The sequence below is a fragment of the Barbatula barbatula genome (assembly GCF_947034865.1).
Source record: "Barbatula barbatula genome assembly, chromosome: 2".
In the NCBI taxonomy this organism is placed as follows: domain Eukaryota; kingdom Metazoa; phylum Chordata; class Actinopteri; order Cypriniformes; family Nemacheilidae; genus Barbatula; species Barbatula barbatula.
In genome coordinates, this window is record NC_136767.1 from 13,802,227 (window position 1) to 13,829,165 (window position 26,939).

At 38.9% G+C, this 26,939-nt stretch overlaps 2 protein-coding genes across 8 annotated transcripts in view; both read left to right on the forward strand.

Moving 5' to 3' along the window:
- Positions 1 to 15,422, forward strand: part of ncor1 (nuclear receptor corepressor 1) — a 70,146-nt gene extending 54,724 nt beyond the window's left edge. For 5 of the 7 annotated variants that reach the window (XM_079484424.1, XM_079484429.1, XM_079484428.1 and 2 more), the window contains 25 exons: positions 885 to 1,049; positions 2,959 to 3,119; positions 3,331 to 3,451; positions 3,605 to 3,700; positions 3,828 to 3,913; positions 3,983 to 4,151; positions 4,247 to 4,366; positions 4,644 to 4,724; positions 4,797 to 5,017; positions 5,101 to 5,416; positions 5,564 to 5,791; positions 6,044 to 6,238; positions 7,754 to 7,900; positions 9,095 to 9,217; positions 9,362 to 9,500; positions 9,616 to 10,088; positions 10,682 to 10,807; positions 11,125 to 11,270; positions 11,351 to 11,547; positions 11,647 to 11,787; positions 12,073 to 12,191; positions 12,364 to 12,417; positions 12,537 to 12,731; positions 13,030 to 13,200; positions 13,376 to 15,422. In XM_079484424.1, coding sequence (XP_079340550.1) covers positions 885 to 1,049; positions 2,959 to 3,119; positions 3,331 to 3,451; positions 3,605 to 3,700; positions 3,828 to 3,913; positions 3,983 to 4,151; positions 4,247 to 4,366; positions 4,644 to 4,724; positions 4,797 to 5,017; positions 5,101 to 5,416; positions 5,564 to 5,791; positions 6,044 to 6,238; positions 7,754 to 7,900; positions 9,095 to 9,217; positions 9,362 to 9,500; positions 9,616 to 10,088; positions 10,682 to 10,807; positions 11,125 to 11,270; positions 11,351 to 11,547; positions 11,647 to 11,787; positions 12,073 to 12,191; positions 12,364 to 12,417; positions 12,537 to 12,731; positions 13,030 to 13,200; positions 13,376 to 13,584 — 4,199 coding nt within the window. In that variant the 3' untranslated portion in view covers positions 13,585 to 15,422. The remainder of the gene's footprint in view (positions 1 to 884; positions 1,050 to 2,958; positions 3,120 to 3,330; positions 3,452 to 3,604; positions 3,701 to 3,827; positions 3,914 to 3,982; positions 4,152 to 4,246; positions 4,367 to 4,643; positions 4,725 to 4,796; positions 5,018 to 5,100; positions 5,417 to 5,563; positions 5,792 to 6,043; positions 6,239 to 7,753; positions 7,901 to 9,094; positions 9,218 to 9,361; positions 9,501 to 9,615; positions 10,089 to 10,681; positions 10,808 to 11,124; positions 11,271 to 11,350; positions 11,548 to 11,646; positions 11,788 to 12,072; positions 12,192 to 12,363; positions 12,418 to 12,536; positions 12,732 to 13,029; positions 13,201 to 13,375) is intronic. The other 2 variants (XM_079484427.1, XM_079484430.1) reach the window with 2 other exon arrangements.
- A 3,464-nt stretch (positions 15,423 to 18,886) lies between these two features.
- LOC306905241 (uncharacterized protein) lies at positions 18,887 to 24,395 on the forward strand. The gene is made up of 7 exons (XM_079475710.1): positions 18,887 to 18,973; positions 19,052 to 19,408; positions 20,856 to 20,960; positions 21,544 to 21,585; positions 21,689 to 21,727; positions 23,294 to 23,365; positions 23,482 to 24,395. The coding sequence occupies exons 1-7, from the start codon at positions 18,904 to 18,906 to the stop codon at positions 23,646 to 23,648; spliced, it is 852 nt and encodes a 283-aa protein (XP_079331836.1). The 5' UTR covers positions 18,887 to 18,903; the 3' UTR covers positions 23,649 to 24,395.
- Positions 24,396 to 26,939: the final 2,544 nt, after the last annotated feature.

Sequence of the window (26,939 nt, forward strand, 5' to 3'; positions counted from 1 at the left end):
AGTTATACAATTAAGGTTGACTTTGTTTCGAAAAAGCAAGCAGTGTAAAAATATTTTGTAATATTTATAAGATGTTTCTGTGCATTTTGTGTGATGCCAGTCTGCAAATATCTTATGGAAAATTATTATATGAACATAAAAAACAATTGAATTGTTTGGTTCCGTTTTTTGTCAGAATTATTAACTGAAACTTCATGACCCTCTAAATTGCAATGTCCTTTTGTCCCATCCTCCAATGCTCTTACCATCTCCCCTCTCTCTCTTTCTCACTTTTATACACTTGGAGGATTGAGAAAAGACAGCCATTTGGCTTTTTCCTCCCTCTCTAACCCTTCTAATGGGCATTAAACCAGATTTCTGAAGGGTGTCGAAAAAGAGAGAGACATTAAAACCGTCGACTTTGCTCTTCCCAGCTAAGAATCGCAGTGCTTGTTTTTTATAGAGCCAGACAGAAGCAGCGAACCAAAAGGAACATTGGGTCATTCTCTTGTACTGATATCCATTAGAGACATCAAGTTTTGCTTGACCTCTTCTTTACAGAAGAGCAGATTGTACCTCTCAAAACCTTCTCGGACATTTCACTTGTATTGCAGCTTTGTTTGCCACGGTTACAGTGTAGCACTGAATTCATCTTTCTGCATATATATGTTTGATTAGTTCATGACGTGACATGAATGCGGTTTGGGTTAGATATTCACAGAGCTGTTTTGAGATCATCACATGGCATTTTTGCATTTCTTTGTGTTGCCATAGAGATTGTTAAAATGAATTGATTGTTGATTTTTTTTTATTCGGTTGAAAAATTCCTGCTGTGTATGTGTGCACTTCTCCGTGCCCGGTTTGTTGTCTCAAAGTATCTGATCTTGCTCTCTGTTTGTCCGCAGGTAAGCTGTTTGCTTACATGCCGTTTGACCTGAAGTTGATTGAACAAGATTATCATGGTGCAGCTGTCAGACCTGGCTCTCCGTATAGACTCTCTCCTCGGGAGTCCAGCAAAGCTTCACCCCAGCCTGATACCAGTAACCCCAACCGCTACAGTGTGCCTCCGGGTAAGCAGCTTTCACATGTGCCCTGTTCACCGGTTTATACTAAGGTTAGTTAGGGCAAACCTGCAGTCGTTTTCCTAAATACTATGTCTAATAGCTCTCCTTTATCATTCATTGTAGATGAGTAAGTAATGATAAGTAATGACTGAATGCTTCAGGTGGTCATCGCTCTCATTTGAGCCTCAAACTGGATGTGTTTTTCTATATACAATAGCATCTGTTATAATGGTTTTTAATACAATGTTTAGGATTGCCTCGATGCTGTCTAATACAGATCACTTGCACAATCACAGTATGGTCAATTAGCCGTGGATCTCCATTTGTTGCTATGGTAATGGTATGAGCTTCTGCGTGAGGCCGGAAGACTTTCTCTCACAAGACCTGAGGATGGAAAACTTCTATGCTGAACTCTTAAAGCAATAGTTCACCCAAAAATTCTGATCATCATTTTCCTACCCTCTCTATGACTTTCTTTGTGCTGCAGAACAAAACTGTATATATTTTGAAGAATGTTGGTAACTGAACAGCGACGGCATCCATTCACTTCTATTGTACAGACACAAAACCAATGGGTACCACTGTTGTTTGGTTACCAACATTCTTCTTTTTATCATCTTTTGTGTTGTGCAGAAGAATGTCATAGAGGTTTGAAATGACATGCGGGTGAATAAATGAGGAACTTTGCGTTGCATTAAAGAAAGTGAGACTCATCTGTGTATGTATTTGGAAACCACTCCAAACCAAATTATTCTTTGTATGACATTTTTATGCCTTGTGTCCCAGGTGACGAAAAACAAGTCTTGCGATGGACTCTACACTAGTTCATTTAGAGTATGAGAGCACTTGACTGGTCAGCTGATAAAGAACCAGGCAACATTACTTATTTGACCGGAGCTTTCCCGCATGTCTCTTTATAAGTAACATGGCTTTTATTAGTCCGGTCACTGAGTTTCTTCCTGATGGAAACCTTGTCGCTTCACAAGGTTGGGCACATGTGACTCCCTTATCAGTTCTGCATTTACTACCTGGAAACCGCTCGCATGGAGACAAACACAGACCGTTTCTGTCAGGCAGATAAGAAAGAAAATGTACATTTAAGCAAACAAAATGTTCTGGCAGAACCGCATAGCTCTTGTTTGATCTGTGATTAAATGCTTGCTGATAGTCATCAGGTTTCACATTGAACTTTGGAGCGAAATTTTATATATTTTTTGGATCCAGGCTAACTGGAATAATTGATGTTTCAGTTTTTATACAGACATTACATAGCTATTCAAGTCATGATTGAATCATCTAGTCAGACTTCTGCAGTATTTCGAGCGTTCACACTTTTAGTAGTTTTATGACATTGCACTCGAAATCAACTCTCTTTGAAAACGATCACGTTTGATCGATTACTTGCTGCTGCGTGCTGTGTGTGAACGGCCTTCAGTCCGACTTTGGTGCATGATGAATTCACACCCAGCATGGCTAGAACAGAAAAGCCTCCGCAGCTTTGAAAAATGAAACCTTGATACCCTGATCTCATCTCTTGCTCAGAGACACAGCAGAGTGTAAAACTTAATTTTTCAGAAGAGATGAGTGAGAGGTCAGGCTGTCTGGGAAGAGAAGAAGGGAAGAAGAGCTTTTTGTTGCGTTATGAGTCACGGGTGCGCTTACAGGTTCAGATTAGACGCAGATCCGTGCTACTTTGTCAAGCTTGATTGAGAGTTGCATAGAAGGGTATCTGCATTTGTGTCAGGTTTCTTTGCATTTGATGATTTTTTTCTCTTAATGAGTGTGGCTTTATTGAAATATTTATTGACTAGTCAGTTTCTACCACTGCAACTTTTTTTTCATATTATGGCTTTGAGCAGTAATCAGAAGTCGAGAAGATGGAGAAGGATAATTTTGAACTCTTCCTATTTTTCAGTTCTTCAGCCAGCACCAAACCAGACGATTCAAACCCCTTCAGATGTGCGCATGACGTTCTCGCGTCACAGGCCGGCCAACATTCCATCTCCTCCACCCCTCATACCCACCTCAAAGCCCTCAGACAAACCCTCCTTCATTCAGGGGGGCTCCATTTCACAGGTGAGAGAGATGAAGATTGAGAGACATGTTTTTTTTGACCCCAGTTGCATATGTATGATCCAGATAGTCTGTTCAGCTTCTTTGGGCTGCTGATTCTTATTTAAAACTCGCCTACATCTGCTAAATTTAAACACGTAATGGGATTAGGGCAGGGATCATGGGTTTTCTTGGTATTCCACTCGGATTCAAGACTGCCCCATGTGCTATTTAGGGAACACCAGGGACATACCTGCCTTCTCAGACGCACGCTGTGTACGTACCAGAGGTAGTGAAGACTGCAGGAGGGTCGATTTCGCTCGGCTTACCAAGACAGCAGGACCCTGTTAAACCTGGTAAGAACTGACTCTCGGTACAAATTTATTTTCATTTTGTCAAGCTTAGCTACCGACATAAAATTGAATATATTCAATGTTTCTTTGTTTTACGATGTTTATTTTGTAATGACGTTTGAATGATAAAACCACACTCTTATCCGTGTTTGTCAGTGTCGTATATTAAGCAGGAGGAATGCTCTCCACGGGGACAGAGTGCTCAGGCGGAGGGACTCTTATCCAGAGCTCAATATGAGGGTGTGGTAAGAGGTATGTTAAAAAAAAATACTCCTTTTCACAAAACCGTCCTCAAAAGTAATGGAATCCCATATTTCAAAAGTGCTGCTTATGATTGACTATAGACCCTTAAACAGTTTTACCCCTTCTTCGGTTACAGGTGGACCTATACAGATTCAGGACATGAGAGGTCTCCCTGGAAAAGGCCTAGAGGGAATGACTTTCCGAGGAGGATCAATAACACAGGTACTTTCACTCAAGATCTGAGCTTCATATTTGTTTCTTATAAATGTTTAATTCTCCTTTTCTTCTTAGGGCACCCCTGCCTTGACTCAGCCCAATGTAGCAGCAGATCTGTTAAAAGGCACTATAGCTAAACTGGCAACTGAGGACCTAAGTGGTCCTGAGAAGAGTCGAGCCGAAGCTCACTCCAAAGCTCACGTCATCTATGAAGGAAAAAGCGGGCACATCCTCTCTTATGATGGTAAAAGCTAAAACCGCTTCCTGTGATGTTTATTTGTGACCTCAGTGTTATTTGCCGCAATAAGGCACTTCATCTTTTGCTTTGTGTTTTCATAGCCATTAAGAATCCAAGAGAAGCCAACAGAAGCCCAAGGATGGGTCATGACCTCAAACGCTCATATGACATTATGGAGGGCTCCCGTGGACATCCGGTGCGGGACACTGCACCTTATGAGGGTCAGTGTGCATTTTTGGTTTTGTCTGAGAAGAAGAGAGAAAATGTTGAAGTGTGTACAGGAGTTACTGGGGCTAGTTGTACACAGGGTTATATCTTGGAAACTAAATTAAATAAAAAATGTTTGAACATTGTTTCAACAATTTATTTTTACCTTGGGAGTAGTTTTTTGTGGCTTAGACTTTTAGCTCTGGGTCTATACAGGATTGACTTTCAAAACTTAATCTGAGAAATATTTACTGCTGAAGATGTGAAATAGACATTTAATTTTCCTGACAGGCTTGATCAGCAGAGCATTGCCGAGAGAAAGTCCACATGAGTCCAAGGACCGAGCTATACTCGCTGGATCCATCATGCAGGGTAACAGGGACTCCCACCACAAGTGTCAGAGAATGATTTACACAACATTTCCTGACCAATCACTTTTTTTAGGAACACCAAGAGCTTCTGCTGAAGTCTTTGATGAGACCTCCAAATACGGTAAACAGATCAAGATGGAGAGTCCACCCATCCGTTCTTTTGAGGGAGGCATCAGCAAGGGTAAACCATACGAGGGGGTAAACACTATCAAGGAGATGGTGATTCACGAGATCCCCCGAAAGGAGACACAGGATAGCCGCAAAACACCCGTAATGGACGGATCCACTACTCAGGTAGATTTGAAATGTCTGTTTGAAACGGTATTGAGACCAGCCCTGCCTTAAGATGATGCGATCTTTTATATTTTATCGTTCAGGGTATTCCTCTGAAGTATGACGGCAGTACTGTGAACCTATCGGCCATTAAGCACAATGTTAAATCTCTGATCACAAGCCCAGGGAAGATGTCTGCTTTTGAGGCTGAAAGAGCAAAGTACGAGGACATGAAGGCATCAGAGCGCGTCCGCCACACATCCGTAGTAAACTCCACTTCTGTCCTGCGCTCCACACATACAGAGGCAGGAAAATCTCAGCATAGCCCAGGCATGTATGAGGACAGCAATGCACGGAGAACCCCAACCTACTCCAACACCTCTTTATCCAGAGGATCTCCTCTACTGCGTCAACAGGAAGGTATAGATGCCTCATTGTGCCCCTGTTTGAAAGAACTGGCATAGATCTTTAACGGACCCCACACGCCAAAGATTTAAACTCTCTCTGCATAGTCTTATCAATGTCAGGTTCTTGTCAGGTAAGCCATGTGAACTTTCTTTCAAACAGGAAGTATAACATCGGGTAAACAAGTTTCTCATGAGAGGAAGAGCACATTGACTCCGACGCAGAGGGACAGTGTTCCTGCCAAGTCACCCGTGTCAGGTGGTGACCCTATGGCTTCTCACAGCCCGTTTGACCCGCATCACAGACCTGTGGTAACTGGTGAGATGTACCGAACTCACCTGGCTCCTCATATGGACCCTAGCCTCGCCTTTCACAGAGTCCTGGACCCAGGTAGCGTATGAAGTATTCAACTGGTTTATCAGACAAAGAACACCATGTTCAGTAGGTTCATGCGTCACCCGCCAAATGTATTTTTGAATGAATGCTTTCAAAATCAGTACTACCTCATTGCTAAACATCATGTTGGGTTTTAAGCCTGCTCTCATGCATTATAAATTCATTTCCTGCTACTGCGGAAAATCATCCCCACTGACGTCAAAGCGTATACAGCCGTCTCACGTATGCCACTTTATCCCTCATCAGCGTACATGTTCCCACGGCAACCATCGCCAACCGGTTATCCCAACACTTACCAGCTCTACACTATGGAGAACACTCGGCAGACCATTCTGAACGATTACATCACCTCGCAGCAGATGCAGGTCATACCGCGGCCTGATGTCACGAGGGGACTCTCGCCACGCGAACAGACCATCACCATCCCTTACCCACCGAGAGGTAAGGGACATGATTATCATTATAAATGTTTGTGTGTGAGTGAGTGAATGACTGTTCAAGGAATGTAGTCTGTTGAGTTTGTGTGTACTTGTGGCAACCTTTTCCAGACCTTCAGAAGCAAATGACCTTTAAGCAAATTCTATTTGCACTTATTAAATTTGTTCATCAAAAAATGATGAATTTAAGGGCTGAGGCTGTTCTGATAGACGGGTGTGACAGTACTAACTGGTTGTTAAAAGTAAGTTTAACCCTACAGGAATGTAAAATAAACCTGTCCTGGGTTTGTTTAGTAACATTAATACTAGGGCTGTCAATAGATTAAAACACCTATAGTGACATTAAACATACACTATTTATTTTGTTTAAAATGTTTATTTTAGTGATGTTAATCGGTTAAAAACATTAACTAACTAATCACACAACTTTTATGTTTTTAAATATACTTTTACAATCTAATAATTTCACATTTTATCTCCAAATTAATGTACAAGCAAAGTAATTTAACAGGATAATTTTATGAATGAAAGCAGGTAGGAAATATACAAAAAATAAATAAAGTTCTCAAACACTTTACAGTCTTTAGAAAGAAATACAGAAGAATCCTCATTAAAGCAACAAAATCAAACGTTTAAGAACGCGCCCCCTTAAAAGAGCTGCCACTCTAAGGGCCGATTCACATTTCGCACCTTTAGCGCGCAAGTTAGTTATTTTAAATGTAGACATGCAGATAGGGAGCGAAGCTCAGTGCCTTATCGATGTGAAGCAGGTCTAATGCGCTTCCTATTTTCACTACTCATTGCATTTATTTAAGACTTTATGTAACTTGTTGAAGACTGTGCTTGCGAAAATACTAGATAAAATGTGCTTTCTGGCGCATAATCTTGTGTTTTTGATCATTCAAGCTCGAAAGAGAAGTTAATACTGATGCGCTGTCTGCGAGATTCTGATGCAGCCTTTAGCCCATGTGTACACCAGACGGGACCGCTGTGGCGTTGCATAGAGCCGTGTTCCACAGCCAGAAACTGTTAATCTATACTGGACGTGTCAATACGACCATTTCAAATCATGCCTAAATGGTTAAAAGGCCTATATAAGAATAATAGCGTGATTATATAATGTAACACTAGACAATAAAGATAAAAAACAGATGTTGTGTTAATGTTGTTAAATATTTGTACACGTTAATCTGAAAAATGTATCTCATGCGTTCACGTGTTAACGTTGACAGCCCTAATTATTATATAAAATTTTGTTTTCTATAAGGAGTACAGACTCATCCTGTTGAATTTTGACTACTCGGCAGGTCCTGATGTCTGTACTTCCATTCATATAGCACCATGCAGTGCTTCAGTGTGGTCAGCTTCAGCCCTGACTTACTGACTAGCCCAGTTTTTTTTTATTTCTTAAAAAAATGTTTCTAGAAAACGAGTAGAGGGTGTTGGCTCAAAATAAAAGTTTAAGCTGATTAGTCGTGGTTGCTCAACCTCTGTGGCCCTTTGCTTCTGTCTGTAAAAGGAATAATTGATCTAGCCCCGATGCCTACCATCCTGTTAACTCACCCTGGGGGCTCAGGTTCCCCCTCCCTGGACCGCATCACCTACATCCCTGGACCTCAGACCCCTTTCCCTCCTAGGGCATTCAACCCTGCCTCCATATCTCCAGGTGAGGATCCCACCTCTCCTCTCCTATCCAACACCTTAACCTCCCCCTCCAGTCCTGGTGGTGGTGCTTTAGAACTCTCCCTTTGCTGCCATTTTAGCATTTAAATGTATGATGCACTGAATCTACATGCTAAAGCGAAATGTGTTTTCAAAATGTTATTTTAAAATGTCTGTGTTAATGCAATAATAACGGTCGATCCATCTTTGTTGGCTGTATTCAAACAGTGTAGTACGATATAAGAATCTGGTAATCTGTATGTGGTGTGTGGGATATAAGTCTTTATTACATGCACCAATTGAAGAGTTTGGCTGTTCAGTTGTTTAGCTACCTATCGACTTCCACCTGCTGTTGTTTCCTGAACTCCTGTCTGCATGTTTGTGAATCTGAAGCAAGCAGAATGCTGTCTAACTGAGACAGTGTGCTAAAGGCCACTTGTTGGGTTAGGGTCAGTGTTCTTCTGTTTATGGTTTTTCTTGCGAATGCAGGTGGTTTGGAGGTGACTAACCCTATGGACATCTGTAGGCGTGTTCAAACCCGAGAGTATATTCTAGTGAAATGCAACGAGTTTAGTTACAACAAGCATTTGCTCTCTGTGTGAAGTTTTGCCTTCTTTAGTACAAGTCTGTCTCTATTTTTAAATCGCACACCCATCATGTGCCTAGTGTCTGAAACATTTTTCAAATACAGTTTGATCCTTGAAAATATGAAAGAACATACACACCGCATGTAAATGTATTCTTCTTTTCAAGAAATATTGGTAGCACTTTACAATTAGGTTATATTTGTTTTACATTAGAACTGATAATGAGCTATATCCTTTTTCTGTATTTAATCATATTTTTGTCAATACAATTATTCATGTTAGTTTGTGGTGCAGGAAATAAGAATTTTGGGTGAATTTCTTCAAGCTTGAATCCACTCTACAGTAAAACTTTGTGTTGCTTTTAAAGACCTGCTAATGTGTATGATTGAGCATGCCATCGCAAAGACTTATATTATACATCAGTTAAATTATTTGAAATATACAATATTACCCTTTCAAATTGAATTCATTATTCACATTACGTCCGCACAGCATTATCCCGACTCATTTAGCTGCTCCTAACAGAAATGCAGTAGAATTGCACTGGTCAAATTTTAGCAAGTGTAATCCCACAGTTTGTTTTTTGTGTGTCTGTTCTTTCCTCCTCACAGGACATCCTGCCCATCATAGTGCCACAGCAGCCATTGTGGAGAGAGAAAGCCAACGAGAGAAGGAACGAGAAAGAGAGCGGGAGAGGGAAAGAGAACGTACAGCAGTGGAATATATACGTGCAGGTAGGCTGCCCAAAAACAAATGTCAATCCGCATATATTTTCTTGCAGTTGTGTATTTTAAAAATAGTCCTTTTATTAGTTCATCTTTTTGAAATAGTTTTTGTTGGTCAGAGTGCTCAGGGTTTTTATGCCGCGAACGTTTCAGGTTCTGAGCAGCCTGTGCGACCAGTCAGCCGTGGTTTCCTGCGTTCCCCGTCACCCTCTGTGAGGTCACAGGAGGGCGTACTCCACCAGCGGCCGAGCATCTTCCAGGGCACTAACAAGAGCGTCATCACCCCACTCATGTAAGCAATACACTTTTGCTGTCTTGTAAATAAATAAATCGTTTTGTTGAACAGTTTATTAAATAAAAAAATATGCATAAATTAAGGCTATTTTCGGGCTATTTTTGTCATCCAGGCAAATGCCATCACAAGCAGCTGCAGCTCAGGTCAATTCCCGATACAACAATGCAGCTGACGCGCTCGCTGCGCTGGTGGATGCCGCTGCCTCCGCCCCGCAGATGGATGTTACTAAGGTCAAGGATGGAAAGCATAACAGCGGCAGCTCACGTGATGATGACGTGATGTCATCAAGGCGGCCAGCACAAGAGTCACAAGAGCCAGAACGTCGTTCCATACAGTCACCCTATGGGGACGTGTCGCTTCCCGGTGGGAAACCTTGCCATCCTGTGTATTCTGAGGGGGGAGGAGCTGTAGGGAGCAAAGAAAAAGCCCCACCCACTAAATCACAAATAGAGGAAGAGCTACGTACACACGGGAAGACCACCATAACTGCTGCAAACTTCATTGATGTCATCATCAAGCGCCAGATCGCCCCAGATAAGGACACTCGTGAGAGAGCCTCACAGAGCTCAGACTCTTCAAGCAGCAGTGAGTGTCATCACAAAGAGAATTATTTACAACAATTAGTTGTGAATGAGACCCATTTTTATTATATTAAATGGTTGTACCATTATGTTGATAGCAGTGCATTTACATAACATCAGTTACAGGAAATCAGTGACTTGACAAAGTCTCTTTCTATGTTCTGGCTTTGTTAAACCGACTAAGATAAATGTTAACAATTAGAGAGTGCTTAGGGATTTAGGGATATATGTCACATAAGGCCTAATGGGATGATTTATGTCAGTGAGGACATAAAACCCAATAATCCTTAAAGCACAGTTTTGTGACTCAGTTGGACCAGAGATATTGACAACAGTAAACACAAACACCCTGACGAGGTTAATTCCATTATGAGGGTGTAGCTGTAATCCTGGCACTGACCTTTCCTTTCTTTCCAAAGTGACTGACTTGAGGTTTGTTTTATCACTGGGACAGTCCTGGGTTTTGTACATATTTAACCAAATAAAAGTATTAAAATGTAATCATAGAAAAAGTGGTTTCCTGAAACACCAAAAATCTTATTTTATATACTGATACCTGTGAAGCTATAATGATGTATCCATCTTCATGTCCTCAAGTGTCATCAAACCGTTATGAGCCACAAGGTGGGATTGAGGCCATCAGCCCAGCCAGCTCTCCAGCCCATAGAGAAGAGAAGAATGAGGGAGCATTCCCATCAGAAAAGAGCTCTCAGCCAGCTTCAGGTGAGACCGCAACCAATGACATCATTTGCAGGTTATACTGTAGTCATCCTAAAATGATGTGGGTACACAGAAAGAAATAATATAAAGAAAATGGACGGCAATTGAAAGAAAAACAATAGATTACGGTAATGAGAATTGTGTTAATAAAAATACCACAATGCAAATATCATGGCAGTGATAAAATTGTTAATGGGAAACATAAAACTGTACAACTTTAAAATATAACTATATAACTCTAAAAGTTGTATTTTGTTTTGGGGTGTTATATATTTTGAAACATAAGGATAAATGTTGATTCTGTTTCTCATATTCTATAGGTGGACTGAGGTTTGACATTAATCGGTACAGACCATCGGTAGAGTCAGGTCTATCTGCACACCAGCAGCACCCCTCCTCGCAAGCAGACAGCTATGGGCCCGTTCCAAAAACGCACCGCATCATGACCCTTGCTGATCACATATCAGTAAGTCATTCTCACCCTCACCCTGATATGTTTCACGTTTTCACACCAACGTCATCAATCTCATTTTCTCTCACTTGCAGCACATCATAACACAGGACTTTGCTAAGAGTCAGGACCCTCCCCCATCTTCCTCCTCCTCCACATTCCAGAGCTCTGCTGCAGGCCGAGTCAAACCTCCTAACCGCTATAGCCCAGAAAACCCACCACCTGCTACACACAACCAGAGACCACAAAGCAGAGTATCTCCTGAGAACTCAACTGACAAATCACGAGCCAGGTATATATATATATATATGTACCCCGTTTACTCAACAAAATGCTCTGGTACCCGGAGAGCCATGTCAAAGATTCTCATCATTGTTTCTCTGTCTTTCAGGCCAGGAAGATCTCCTGATCGAGGTCGAGGACTGGAGAACTATGAACCAATCTCTCCCCCTCAGGGTTACTCAGGGTTGGATAAACAAGAGAACAGTGTCCTACAGAGTCAAAGACGAGAGCAGGAGCTCCCCGAGCAGAGGTAGAAATTGAGTCGTTGTGTACGAGTTTGTTTTATTGGTAAATTAACTTTTTGTTAAATTTACTCTCCATGCATTCAAATGAATCTGCTTGTCTGAAATCGGCTTGTAAGAAGGCCTAATTTGACATGACAGACACCATCAAAAGTGAATTTTAGGTGTAATTAGAATTTTTGTTTGGGCCACTTCACATTTGTTTACATTTTTCAGTACATGCTGTTCAGTACATCAGAACAGGTTCTCAACTACCAATCCCTTGCCTCATTCTGACCTTTCTCTGGTTGCAGGACTGACTCTCGCTCACCAGGCAGCGGCGGATACCTGCCCTCGTTCTTCACCAAACTGGAGAGCACGTCTCCTATGGTTATGTCCAAAAAGCAGGAGATCTTCCGCAAGGCTGAAGTCGGTAAGTGACAGCCCAAAGGACAAAACTTCATCCTTAAGAGCCCGAATAATACTTGCATTAAAGCTTAGATGATGAAAAGAAGTCCCTGGCTCTGACATGCAGTTAGCTTTTAAAGGTACTATTCAACATTTGTCACTTATCACCACTTAATTACATACCCTTTGTGTTTAAGGTAACGCTCAGCCGGGCACAGAGATCTTTAATTTACCAGCAGTAAAAATATCAAGTAAGTACACAAATTGTATCGAGATGAGTCAGTTAGAAATAAATTTCATTTGTACGAATTGAACATATTTTATTTTGTGTCTACATTTAAACGCTGATGGTGTGTTTTATTGAATACAGACAGCGTAAACCCCAGAACCCACTCGTTCAGTGATCCAGCCAGTAATCTGGGTTTGGAGGACATCATCAGGAAGGCTCTGATGGGAAACATGGAAGAGAGGCCGGAGGAACAGCAACCGCAGGGTGCACAGACAGGAAACACCTCAGGCAGCATTTCAGAAGGCCGACAGGAGGCCAATCCTTCCCCTAACGCTGGTAAACTTATAACTAATACATATTCTGCTGAAAACAGGAAAAGCATGTTTTTTTTTACTGCTGTGATACAAACAATACGAAGAATATCTTTTCTGTCACATTTCTGCAAACATGCAGGTGTGTCTCTCACACGCTCAAACACAAACCACATACCCGCAGTGGCTCAAGCCTCCGAGTCTGTTCACTTTAACAGATGCTTGAAATGAGATGTGAAAGAAAGTAGTACTACCATCAATAGCATTCAGCTGTGTCTATATGCGAAATAACACTACTAACATCTCTCTCCATCTTGATACAGGCAAACAGAAACTGCAGAGCAAAGCTAGCAGTAGGAAATCAAAGTCCCCTAACCCAAGCCAGCCGTACTTTGCCGTAGAGCGGCCGTCTTCGGTGTCATCCGTTCATTCAGAGGGAGATTATCACAGACAGACTCCCACCTGGGCTTGGGAAGACCGCCCGTCATCCACTGGTGAGCTTCTTCGTCTTAGCTGTGTTTTTGGGGCCAGTGTTTAAACCAGCAATCTTGCATTCATTCATTAAATTCGTCATCTGTGAAAACCTGTTAAAACCCTGACTGCACTATTGCAGGATTGAGTGGAGATATAATATTAACAAAATATCTTTTCTCCTTTTTCTGCCTCCAGGTTCCATGCAGTTTCCATACAACCCCCTGACAATGCGCATGCTCAGTAGTACCCCTCCCACATCCATGGCTTGCCCGTCTCCCTCCATGCAGTCCCAGCAGCAGACACAGGGTGGCACACCCGGCCCTATGGCTCCAACCCGTGCGTGGGAGAGAGAGCCACCGCTGCTGTCGGAGCAGTACGAAACCCTCTCAGACAGCGACGACTGAGCCAGGTTACCAGCTTTCCTCATCTGAAGGACCCCGCAACTGTCCACATCCATTACCATTGCCCTTCTCTCTCTGTTTTAATGAATACCACTCACTGCCACTCGAGTGAGGTTTAACTGGGAAGGAGGACGTCCTTTAGGTGCTACTTTTGTGCCCTTTGGTGGTCAGGAAAGAGTATCGCCAAGGGCCGCTGGTTTTCAGGCTTGAACCTGCAGAAGCTTGGATTTGTGGCCTGTTCGGGGATGAGAACTACAGCAAATCCCAAATCGATTGAAATGTGGAAAGAAAGGATGAAGAATTTGTAAAGAGACTTATTTGCTGAAAATTTATTTCTGTAGAGAAATTGTTTTTTTGTCTTTGAAAACGAAAAAAATCAATGTATGTAAATAGAGTAACGTTTTGCAGTGTTTTTCCTTTAACTCCTTTTTTTCAAGCATTTTAACATCGCTTGTTAAATTCAACCCAGCTGGTCGAACATGAATCTGTGGAGAATATTTGGTCAGAAGAGCATTGAGCTTCCCAGATCTGAAAGTAATGTTTAATCAAAACGACTCAAAGCTAAACAAATATTTCATTTTCTGCGGCCCTCAAATACAGATCGCATTGTTTTTTTTTTTGCTGGTAGTGATTTCTGCCCTTTTTTCCGCTGATGGTAAAAAATTGTAAGCGAACAGGACAAAATAAAGACATCAGTTCTTTGTGAATGATGGCTGATTCACAGTGAAACATTGGACATTAGATGAATGTTGCTTCTGTTTTTGACTTCAGCAATGGCCTGTTGTAGAACTGTTCAAGGTGTATGGACCTGCGGTTGAATGTCGGACAGTCCGAGATGACTCGCCATCTTAATTCTGTGGTTGCTAACATGTTCTCAGTAGGCTTTCCTCAAAGGCTCTGCAAAGTCTGTCATCCTGCCCCAGTAAACGTGTTTCTGGATGGAATATACTTGTAAAACGTTTTAATAATCATAAAGGAGCACGTATAACGTGTCAAAATATGTGGTTACAAAGCTAAAATTGCCGTGAAAAATGAGGAAGTACCAAGCTTGATACATCTCTGCACCATTGTTGCACTTTTCTCCTTAGTCATTTTTGAAAAACATTAATCATACTACCTGTTATCTAAGTTATTCAGTATAATGCAGAGGTCTGGAATGCTTTCAGATATATTCATGTTTTACTCACTTCATGCTCCATTGGTTTCGCCACCTCTTGGAAAGTTTGATCATCTTGTTGTCTTTCCAACCTTTTCTTACTGTTTAAGAGAGGTACCATTATCTAAGCTGTTGCTGAGTTATGGAGACATTTGTTTAGAGATCAAAATGTCTGAAAATAAAAAAAACAGTTTTAGTTCGCTGCAGAAATAAAGTTTAAAGTGACGAAAGCCGTAATGAAGTTCCTGATATCTGAAGGCATCTCTTGATTCCGATATTTCCAAGTTGATGTACTTTTGCTTCAAGTTACACCACCATTCTGCTCATTATTGTAATATGATGGTTCCATTTGCTTTGAAAGTAAGTTCATGTTGTTTTTTTTGTTCACTTTTTCTCTTTAATATTCAGCATCAATGTAATGTTCATCCTGCTTTCGTGGGATGTCAAGTGTTTACAGTGGCGTTGACAAAAATGGTAAAACTTGAATCTTTAAGAATTAAAATTGCTCATCGCATCAGTCTGTTTCACAGTCCAGCTTTGCAGGGGCAACTTTTGTCATGGTTTTTGAATCAAGACTTGAAAAAGTTACTCCGATGTTGTACCCAATGTTTGCTTTACTGACTCTATCTCTTAAGTAGTGGATGAGAAATGTTCAGACCAATCAATAAAATACAACAGCGCTCCACATCTCTGAAAAGAGACTTTCTTACTTGAGCCTCATTGCTTTTTTGCTATCAGCTAATTGAAAAATGACATGAAGATCCTTACTCCTGATAAGCTAAACTGATATCACTGGTAAAGCTGAATTTATAGTGCGCTCAATTTTGAAGCAAGGGTTAAAGTCTTGAGTTCTTGAAAACTAGCTGTATTGTAACTGTCCATCTATTGGCTCTGGAAACTTCTCCATCGTCATTCATGATGTGCAGCAGTCTGATCTGAGAACATTCTTGAGTTACTAGTGTTCTTTAGTACTAGATCTTGAATCACCACAGATAAATGTATTGTTTTGATCAGGTCTTGCTACTGTTGGGTTCTCACTGATAAATAACTGGTTGCTTTCAGAATGTGAAGGCTGCTGCAGCTGCGGTTTAATTTACAGCCTGTGGTTTCTCAATGTCAGATCACATTGTTGAAAAAAGTACACTAACCTTCTCTCTTTCTCTCAACAGGTGGTGGTCTAGCTTTTGTTGAAACTAGTAGTTTTGTATTCGCACCTATCGTACTATTGCTCTTGTATGACATATCGCTCATTGCTCCCTTAACTCTTTTGTTAAGTCGCTTTGGATAAAAGCGTCTGCTAAATGACTAAATGTAAGGTAGATAGTGACCTTAAGGTCAGTTGTCTATAAATGTTCAGCAATGCTTCAAATATTTTTATAATTTTTCACACACACACACACACACACACACATATATATATATATATATATATATACTGTGTAATTTATTTATATATCATTAAAGGTAATATTTATATTATTAATCTGCATTGAACACATGTACAAAAGGTTGGTAGAGTTGCTTGGACACTTTCTGTTTTTATTTTTTCGGGAAGTCACATGCATACCTTTTAGCACTTTAACATTCATTTTAAACAGCTGCTTCAGTGACTACAGTTCATACATGTTCATCGTGATCTGATCTAAAGTAAATATCAAAACAGCCATGGTGGGTTTATATTTACAATCGTACAAGTCAATCAACTGCAGCGTGACCTTTGGGAGATTGAAATGATTTCTAAAACTCTTAATAACTTTGTTAGACTACACATCTCAACTTCATTTTAATTTGTTTGTGCTCAAAAAGACAGAAATGACTTTGAACACGGTTCAAGACACTAAAGCACCTGTTACGTGTCTCAACTGTCAGGTGTGAATGAATGTGTTGTATACAGTAGGCTACCATCACAAAAGCTGCAACTGGAGAAAGTGGTACGCCCTGTATCCAGCATGTCATTTGGTGCTTAAAACTGTTGGATGCCTCTATATCCAAATAGATTAAATAGGAAGATGTATCATTTTATGGCTGCTGTCTGTTTTGGTAGGTAAACAAATTTCTTTTTTTGAATGTCATATGCCAGGGCTAGTCAACTGGCGGCCCGCCAAACATCTTTGCCTGGCCCGCCTTCTCATTTCAAATAAGAGCGATGTGCTTTAAGAAATGCACGCCCTGCGAGGCCACATCTCTGAACTCCAGAACCCTGCTACATTCAATACAAAAGTAATATTCATAACAATACTGACGTCTTGTATAGCGATTTGATCTGTCTGTCCTGAAAACGTATCTTATTTGCAATGTTATAATCTGCAATCCACATCCACGGGCAGGTTTGCGTTCCAAAACGCGTCTTGTGCCCCAGAAAGTTACTGCAGAAGGGTAGTTTGGTTGTCTCAGATAAATGAAAACTGTGTTGTTTTTATTGCAGCATTCATTACCAATGTATGATTTAAATGGCCAAATTGACGAAAACAGCTGTTCATCTCCCTTCAGAACTCGCACTACATAGGATCTAACCTTTAAGTGCATGGGGCACATGAGAGCGATTGACATTCACCTGAAGATGCGAAAATAGTATCGTTTTTTGCACAGATCAACTGAGTATTTATATAAGACTTCAGTTTAACGTCACAAGGGGCTGGGATTACTTTCCTGCTGACAATATTAGCGGTTCATAGATTCGAGTTTTATTAATTCAACCAAATATATTCATAAAGATCTTCTTGGAAAAAACAATGCCACCCACATCTTGGATGCACTTGGGGAGAGTAAATTGACAGCAATTGTATCTTTGGGTACACTAATGCATCAAGGAATATAAAATACAATTAAAAAGGCAATATCCCTTTTAATTAAATATCATAAAAAGGCACTTGCAATATCTGACTGCATGTTTTAATGTATGATATCAAAGTATAACAGCAACAAAAACAGCATAAAAGGAACTAAATGCAATAAATAACAGAAATACAAAATGACAGAAGAAATGAGGATATGGTAAATAAATCTGGCCCTCGAGGAAAAGTAGTTGAAAACCCCTGTCGTACGCCGAGTATATATGCATATCAATCTGTTTTCTTATCTCTGCGTAGTGTTGAGTGCGGTCTGCCAAATGCTTTCCAGCTCGCAGGGGTGGCTTGGCCAAGTTTCCTTCATTTTGCTCCTTGTGTTTAGGGCGATCAAAGCACTGTGTCCCTTTCATCCCCATTGATGCTATGCATCCTTAGGACTGATTTGGAAAACCAAGCGGATAATATTAAGCTGGCGTTTGTTTGGGTGGGATTGGTCCAGGTTTGAGGGTTGGGTTTCCTTGTTTCTTATTATTTTCTTTTACTTTGGAACTGTTATTCGTGTATGTTGCTTTATAAGTTTCTATTCTGTTGAATTATTTCTTTGTTTGTTTTCAGGAACTGGGGAGGACCAGAGGGGGGCTGGCTAGTCGTCCTGAGTGCTGGGATTTCTCCAACTGATTGTGATTTTTTCCTTGACGTAGATTTTTGCCTCTGTAGTGGATTTCACTTGTGTGTATTATTTTGGGGTTCTTTTTGCACGTGTTGTTCAGTTGGAGGCCCGTCACCTAGCTTGTCCCACCGCTGGTGAGCCTCAGTTCCCTTTAAGTGTTTTAGAATATTTTCTTTTGGGTTGAACTTGTGCGCGTTGCCCCTTCCGTTACAACTGTTCTGAGCATATATAGGATTACTGGCTGTCTCCAAACTATTTTATGATTATTTAATAAAAAGTGTATTATATTTCGCAAGATATCCACGTCTCATGGTCTTTGTTAACTTGTGACGAAGATCTGAACCGTTGTGTCCCGTTATTTTATATCCCAGGTAGTTATACTGGGTAACGTAGTTGTAAAACTCAATTACTCTCCTCCTCGTGGAGGCCTTCCTGGCCACATTTATATAATTAATACTTCATATATTTGTATAGTATATTTATTTATACATCTTCATATGTAATTAATATAGAATGTTTTTTTAAATACATGTAAAAAGGGTTGGTTTACATCAAATTTCTTTGTTTAACGTTTCAAGTTTTTGTAGAGTTGCTTGGACACTTTCTGTTTTTAGCTTTTCAGGAAGTCACATGCATAGCTTGTCACATCTCAGCACTTAAAAATTCATTTAAAGCTGCTGCTTCAGTTGACGATAGATCAGATCACGATGAAGATGTTTGAACAGAATATATCAGCTATTTTATTGCTTTGGTGCTGCGGTGTAATGCATGTCAAGGGTAAGTTCGTTTCGCTATGCCTTCAGTGATTCATTTCTTACATGGATTTAATGTTTCATGTGCATAATTTTCACACAGGGTATGCTCCGTGTACAAGGAATTCTACTGATACAATAGACTTAACCACTGAGCTGAAGTCTGAAATCCTGCTGCCATGTTACTTTGATTCAGCCTTCATTAAATCAATCCAGAATCAAGAAACAGGTGTGGTGTGGAGTCACATTAATACTACAAGAGGTTACATTGTAGACATCAAAGTAAATGCTGATCCAGCGTTCTGGGATAACAGAAAAGGCAGATTTAAGGCATTCTCTTACATCTCAGGCTCTGGTAACTTCTCCATCCTCATTCATAATGTGCAGGAGTCTGATCTTGGTCTCTACCGCTGTGAACTATTTCAAGAGTTCAACTGTTCTCTGCTCTACAATGAGATTAGTGAGTATTTCAATTACAGCTCGTGAGAATGACAACCATATTTGGATTTATTACATGCTTACGAATATCAATTTGGGTAGCTGTATGTTATTTTGTATTTGACTTATTAAAATGTTATTTAATTTATGGTACTTTATTAAAAGGGTAAATTTTGTGATAGATAAGAATTAATTTTTATACTCTTAATAATACCACAATTCTGATTTAACGGACAGTGACTAGTTACAGCAGGGGTGTCAAACTCATTTTAGGGTAAGGGCCGGATGGAGGGAAAAGTGACGATGTGTCGAATCACCTTTTTTAAACCATATTGCACCAAATGACAAATGAATTAGCAAAAAACTAGAAAGACATACTGTTCTGTAAAAGGTGCATTTAATAAATCCTCAGAACGGTTCAATAACACTCTTATTCCTCTTTGAAAAACTATTTTGTTTTCCTTTCCTTTGAATATGAATATTTTTGGTCAGATACTTTTTAAACTGGTAATGACAAAAATGCAACAGACTCTACTTGTGTACAGACGGTCACATTAAATATGAACCATACAAGCTATACAATATAATTCACTAATAGGAAAAACTGCCTTAACATATTTAACAACTAGTACAGTAGTACAACTTTACTTTGGATATGAACATTAAATATTTACTAGAAATTTCCTTTAACAACAAAAGATCTAGATCGCATCTGCATTATGATTTTAATTCCTGACATCTCTTTTCTTCAACCACATCAATCTCATGATGTCATTTAGCTGTCTGTTTGTGAGTCGAGAGCGCAGGTTGGACTTGTTAATGTTCATTACCGATTCTTGATGAATTCTCCCTCTGAAAACGGCTTTGATCCCGCTGCGATTTCGTTGGCAATGAAATAGCTTTACAGCTTCATCAGTCTCTGTTCTTTTTGTGAACATTGATTGATTTTTTTCCGAGGCTAAAGTTAAATTATTGACTTTTCGAAGCTGTCCAGTGTATTTATCATATTTCTCTGCGTGCATCTCACAGTGGCGTTTAATATTGTACTCGTTTTGTACAGACACGGCTTGTGAGCAGATTTAACATACCACTCCGTCTCCTTCCATTTCTCCTGAAACATCCGCCGCTCCAGATCACTTTTCTTTATTTGGACATTTTAAAATAACTAGTCATTGCCTTTATGTTTTCGAAATGTAGGCGGAAGCCCAATTAAATGATCAATGATAAAATAAAAAATGTAATAAAACAAAACATAATATGGCAGCGACAACCTGTCTGTATTTATAAACTTTATTTAATAAAAAGTTAAAATAATAATAAACTTTTATTTCATATTTGTATTATTTTCAAATCTTCCCCTGAGTTACAGTGTCCAATAGCATACAGATCTCCAAATCAAATGGAAACATTTTATGCAAAAATGTTGATGTTAAAAAGGAAATATTATTGTATACTTCACTTTTTTTAAGATGTAGGTCTTGCCTCACCGTTAAATAACTGGCTGCTTCTGATAGGAGGAGGTTTTCTGCTGCTCTGTCTAATAACAGCATGTGGTTGCTACACATGGACAAAGAGTAAGTCTGATTTAACACACAATGGTTTTATCACTACACTTTTTAATGATTCTACATTGTCTTAGAAATGAATGACAAAGCATATCAATTTAAATCTTTTTATACAAAACACCAGATAAACTTGATATACAAGTGAAACTACAAAATGTAACATTTTGGTGTCTGAAAAGGTAAATCAATAATTATACACTGCATTCAACAATGTCACTTAAAACTTCTTCTAAATCTTCAAACATAAAAAGATTTGTTTTCCTGTGATAATTTCGTCATGCCTTAAAATGGATTGAAAACGCTGAAGTAATGAATCTGCATATTAACACCACAAATACCTTTACATAACACTGTTGTGAAAAGCTTGACTTACTATCGTATGACTGGGGTCAATTCATTTAAAAGCGGATGAGCCAGAAAGCAAGAATGGCAAAAAATGGGAAATTATACGAAATGTGCAGCATGGTTTAATATTAAGTTTCTATGAAAATCATACAGTACATTTTTGTGTCGCTAATTTGTCCAAATATATTTTGGGGGCCACTGTATATAGAAATTTACATTTACACTTTTTTCTTCTCAATTCTTTCAGGACAAACAGTTCCTTGTGCACACAACTACCCTGCGAATGATGGTAAAATCTATTCTCAGTATTGTCTCTATTGCAGTAATCTTGCTGTTAACTTGTACATCAGCCTCATTAGTCTGTTGTGGAATTTTCTTATTCCTTAATCTAGGTGAGTCAACTTTTGACAAACGCAACACACAGACATCAGGTACTTTGCAAAGTATTTTATTGTCGTTTAATCTGCATCATATGCAATGAGCTGGTGCAGAGAAAAGGCGTTATTCCAAACAGAACATCTTGGCCTCTGCTCGAGGGCAAAGGCAGAGTGGTATGACGTGTATAGAGAAAAACATGATGATAAAATTAAAGAAAACATAGATAAACACTTCGTAAACATATAGACAGACACATCAAGAAGCTAGACTAGAAAATTTCCATTACAAGTCCAAACACAAATAAACCGGTATGTTGAAAAGCTTCAAAATAACTATATAAAATACAATTGTAAGTCTGTATTATTTAAATATGCTTTATTATTGTCACATGTAGCGTATTACACTGTAAAAATGAAAAGTTAATTTCAAGACAACTTGCTGCACAGTTTTTTTGAGTTTACTCAGCTTTTGGCCAAGTATATACATTTACATTTAATCATTTAGCAGACGCTTTTATCCAAAGCGACTCACAAAGAGTTCGGGGAGCAATAAGTGATATGTCATAAAAGAGCAATAGTACAATAGGTCCTAATACAAAGTTACTAGTTTCAAGAAAAGCTAGAGCACTACCTGTTGAGAGAAAGAGAGAGGGTTAGTGTACTTTTTTTTCATTTGTCTGTCAAGTTTTAACAGAAGAGATGGGGTTAAAATAGTTTTTTGAAGGCTGTGAGAGATGTGGTTGACCGGACCGCGTTAGGAAAAATGTTCCACCAGAGTTTGCCTTAACTCAATTATCTGAGTCATGTCACACGACTGTCAATTGAAAACAAATAGTTGAACCAACTTCAATAAATATGCAACAATCAAATTCTGAGTTCACTCAACTATGGACTTAGTCAACTCAACATATTAAGTTTTATATAATGTAAATATATAATTGTTCTACTATTATATACTCAATCTGCTTATTAGTTCTAGTATATAGACACTCTTACTAAGAAACTGCTTAAGTTGTTTGTGTTTTAAACATTTTTGTAATAACTTCAGTTTGTCATGTACTTCAGACCTCAAAACTTGAGCACATGAGCCTCAATCATGGTAACAATTTAAAAAAGGAACTCTTAATACTTACAATGACAACAAAAACATAAAATATAGCCAGCAAACACTTAAATAGCAATCATAAGAATTATTTTAACCTGTCAATTGAACATTTTGCAATGCATGCTATGAACTTTAAAACACTAGTATTGTTTTTTTAGATTACACTTCTTGATGCACTTTGGACAATCACTTAGACAATCACTCAAAATAATACATTATTTATCTTCTACTAAAAAAAATGTGTTCAAGTTACTTTATTTCCTTTGTTGGTAGACCAATTTGAAGTTGAATTTTTTTCAGCGCAGAGTAGAATTCATTGAACATTAAACAAGAGCAAACAGGTTTTAAATACACAGGGAAAACACAATTAGGGAGAACAGAAACCGGTGTGGGGCAGTTAACAACCAAGAGAACAGATGAACAAGGTAAACATGAACACAGAGCAAAACAAAAACATAACGTGACAATTATAATTGTAACTCATATTTATTACCAATATTTGTCTGTGCTTTCAGGACAAACAGTCGGGAAAAAAGATGACATAACCTATGCATCAGTTGTTTATAAGCCACACAATGACAGAAATGGTAATTGCACAATAAATTCTTCCATACTTCCAAATATGTTTTTTTATGAACATAAGGAGCCCATGTGTGTTTTATGAGAAATGTATCTCATGATCTGTCTTCCTTTTTCCCGTCAGCTCTTGTGGTTGATAAGAATAGCTCCACCACATCTTCATCTGAGAATCTGAACTCAGAAACGGTTTTATATGCTGCAGTGAATGAAAGAGGAGTCAAGAGATTAAGAATGGACTCAATGTCAATATCACAGCTACAACATCAAGAGAGAAAAGAGGAGTCTGTATAAGAAGATCAGCATGTTCACATGTGAAAATACATATTTTTAGATACAGCATGTATAAATATTGCATCAACAATTTCATTTTAGAGTCTGTTAAACATCAATATTGATGTAGAGGGCAGTTCTGAATGTTCACTTAAAGGATTAGATCAAATATTTTTTGCCAATTTGTATTTGTCAATTGTTTTCAACAATATTTAATATCAAGAGAAATCTGCAGTTCTAACCTAGGCAACATCAATTAATGCTGCAAAAAGGAGAACACATGACAAAGATGTCTGCGTTGTCATCAGTTTTGGGTTTTTGATTGATCTGTGCTGTACTGCATATTTTTTGCGATCTCTGGTGGGGGAAAATATATATTGTGCCTTTAACATTGCTACCTTTTGTAACTTTGATTAAAAAATCCATAATTTAATATTTTTTAGAAACAAGGGCAAAATTTGATTTTGACATTGGTGGAGACATAAATAAAATTGGTCTGCAGAGCCGCATTATCACAAAAGTTTAGTGCAGTTTACTTGACTTATTTTAATGAACACGGAGGAGAACATGTCTTAGATTAGATGTATAGATTAGGCTACTTAAATTATTACATTATTTTAAATCCCATCAATTAACATTGGCAATTGAGAAAATGTTCTGGGCTTGGCTTTGGTTGTTTTTAAACAGCTCTGAATGTTTACTTTTCTTTTTCCTTGCTTCCGTCCTCAGCCTCACTTCAATAAATTAAATTATCGCACGCACACACACAGCGGTTGTAAAATATGTTTCACTTTTTTTATGAAATGATTTTTGAAAAAAAATAAATGTTGAATAAGATTCAAGACACAGATGCACTTCAGTGGTTATATATAAACGTAGATTAATTGTTTGGTCGAAATGATTGGTAAAGACAAATTCAGGTTCCCTGGATATTGGTACACGTCTCTACCCAAATCAACGGCCTTGTTTATATATATATACTCTGAAATGTAATATAACACCCTTTGAAAAAGATGTGAAGTTCAACCTGTGATCTGTGAACTAGGCTTTAGGTTGTTAAACAATGATGGCAATGGTGTAAACAGGCGTCTTGTATCATCTGAAATAGAGCTGTGGCTATGCAGGTGCGTTGTGGTGAAGAAGAGCTGCTGTGGTTTACATTTGTAATAGTCACTCCAAGATGGCCTGACACTTCTCACATGCTTGTCCAAGAGACTGATGTAAAAGTGTATAAGAGTTTATAACATTTTAGACTTTCTACTCGTTTTAGGTCAAATCTGTACAGTACCAACAAACTAAATGGGAGTAGGCTACCTGACAAAATGTGGAAAAACACTGCTTGTATTTCACGCCCCCAGTTTAGGTGTTTTGGTGGGTTTAGTTCTGTCTTGTCTTGATGAGCCTAGTGATGGGGGGGGTGGGACTGTGGCTGGTGGCGTGCGTAAAATGTTTGTGAGCAAGTTTCAGTGGCGCAAAAATAGAACGAAAATTATTTTAAACGTTTCAGTTTTACCTTTGTCTAGCACTTTAAAAAGTTCAACAAGTATTTTTTATTTAATCAAACATTTGATTTTGTCAACCACTCGCTCTGTGACAGTCACATCACCAAACGGATCAAGCAAGGAAACATCCTGAGGCGCTGAAGGTTGTTTAAGCTCCACTATCACGCATATAAGCTTTGTCGGGCTCTTCATTAAACGTCAGAATGCGAGGTGTGCAGTTTGAATGTCAGGCCTGTGTTCTTCATACAACATGAGCAGATGCGTCTTCACCGTGAGATTTGTGAAAAAAGTGCGATGAATCAAAGCAGGATGACAGAGACAAGAGGGTAAAAGAATGTTTGTTAATAAAAACAAATGTAAAGCGCAAATTCCAAAGATCTTTTATACGTGTATGTTATCCAAAAAAGGTTTTATTATAAAGTTTCAGTTAAAGTAGATTTAGCATAGGCTACTATTTTATTGTTGTATTTTTATTAAATAGGGGAGACCGGGGGGCTGTACCATAAAGCTGGTTTAGGTGGCTAGCCAGCTATGTTTCAGTTTAGTTTGTGCCGACCCTGGGTTTAAGGTACCATGAAAGTAGCTCGGCTTTATTCAGTGTTCGTTGCCATGGTATCTTACGCTGCACGGCTAACCTGCTCCGGGGCAGGCTATGTTCTGGATGCGAGATCTCAGACTGAAGTTTGACCAATCAGCTGTGAGCAAAGAAACATATAGGTGACGTAACTGACTCACAGTGCGTGTTAGAACGGCTAGTTATTTTTTATACTGTTTAATAAAATAAAAATACTAATATAAAAATATATAAATATATATTATAAATATAAAATTAAATATTGTTTACTATAGAGGTAAAATCTGATTTTACAGATTTGCTGGCTTTCCCTTACACTCACATGAAATTCAATTTACTTACTTATATTCCACTTTTATTGTATCACGTGTATTTGCATTGCATTTTTTACATTCTTGTCTGTGGTGCTGAACATCTAGGAACACTTTCAGTTTCACTGTATTAGGACATTTTTCCTTGTCCTGAACCGTAGTTTTTATTAAGGCTTCAATGAAATGACTGACCCTGGTTAATGGCGCAAAGACTAGTCTATTAAAGGTAGAGGCTTATGCATTCTGTTGTAAAAGCAGGCCGTTTTATTAAGTGTAATTCTTATATTTTCTTCCGCTTCTCTGTGTTGCAGAACACACCGCTATTTTATAATTCTGAGCTCCGTTGTCTTTCTGCAAAAAAATTTAATAGTTTGTTTTCTGCAGAGCATCATATCAGACTAGCATCAGATAAAGGTAACATCTCACTCCTGGTCCTGCTTGACCTTAGTGCTGCGTTCGATACCGTAGACCATAACATACTTCTAGAACACTTGTTCAATTATACCTGTATTGAGGGACAGGCACTACAGTGGTTTAGATCTTACTGGTCAGACAGACATCAATTTGTCCATTTAAATGGGGAATCATCAAATCTAACGCAAGTAAATTATGGATTACCTCAGGGATCGGTTCTGGGACCCGTGCTGTTCTCCATATACATGCTTCCCCTCGGAAACATTATTAAAAAACATGGAATTAGCTTCCATTGCTATGCAGATGATACTCAGCTATATATCTCATCAAGACCAGATGATTCCTCCCAGCTATCCAAATTGGCAGAGTGCATTAAAGATATACAACATTGGATGACCTGTAATTTCCTTCTTTTAAATTCTAATAAAACAGAAATATTACTTATCGGACCATAGACACGCAAAACAAATATTTCTGATTATAAACTGCAAGTTGAAGGATGTACTGTTAC

Excerpts from the sequence above, each read along its gene's own strand:
- LOC306905241 (XM_079475710.1), top strand. The coding sequence starts at position 18,904 with ATGAAGATGTTTGAACAGAATATATCAGCTATTTTATTGCTTTGGTGC. Across the intron at positions 21,586-21,688 it reads CAACTACCCTGCGAATGATG|GTGAGTCAACTTTTGACAAA; the intron begins GTAAAATCTATT and ends TCCTTAATCTAG. Across the intron at positions 21,728-23,293 it reads ACGCAACACACAGACATCAG|GACAAACAGTCGGGAAAAAA; the intron begins GTACTTTGCAAA and ends CTGTGCTTTCAG.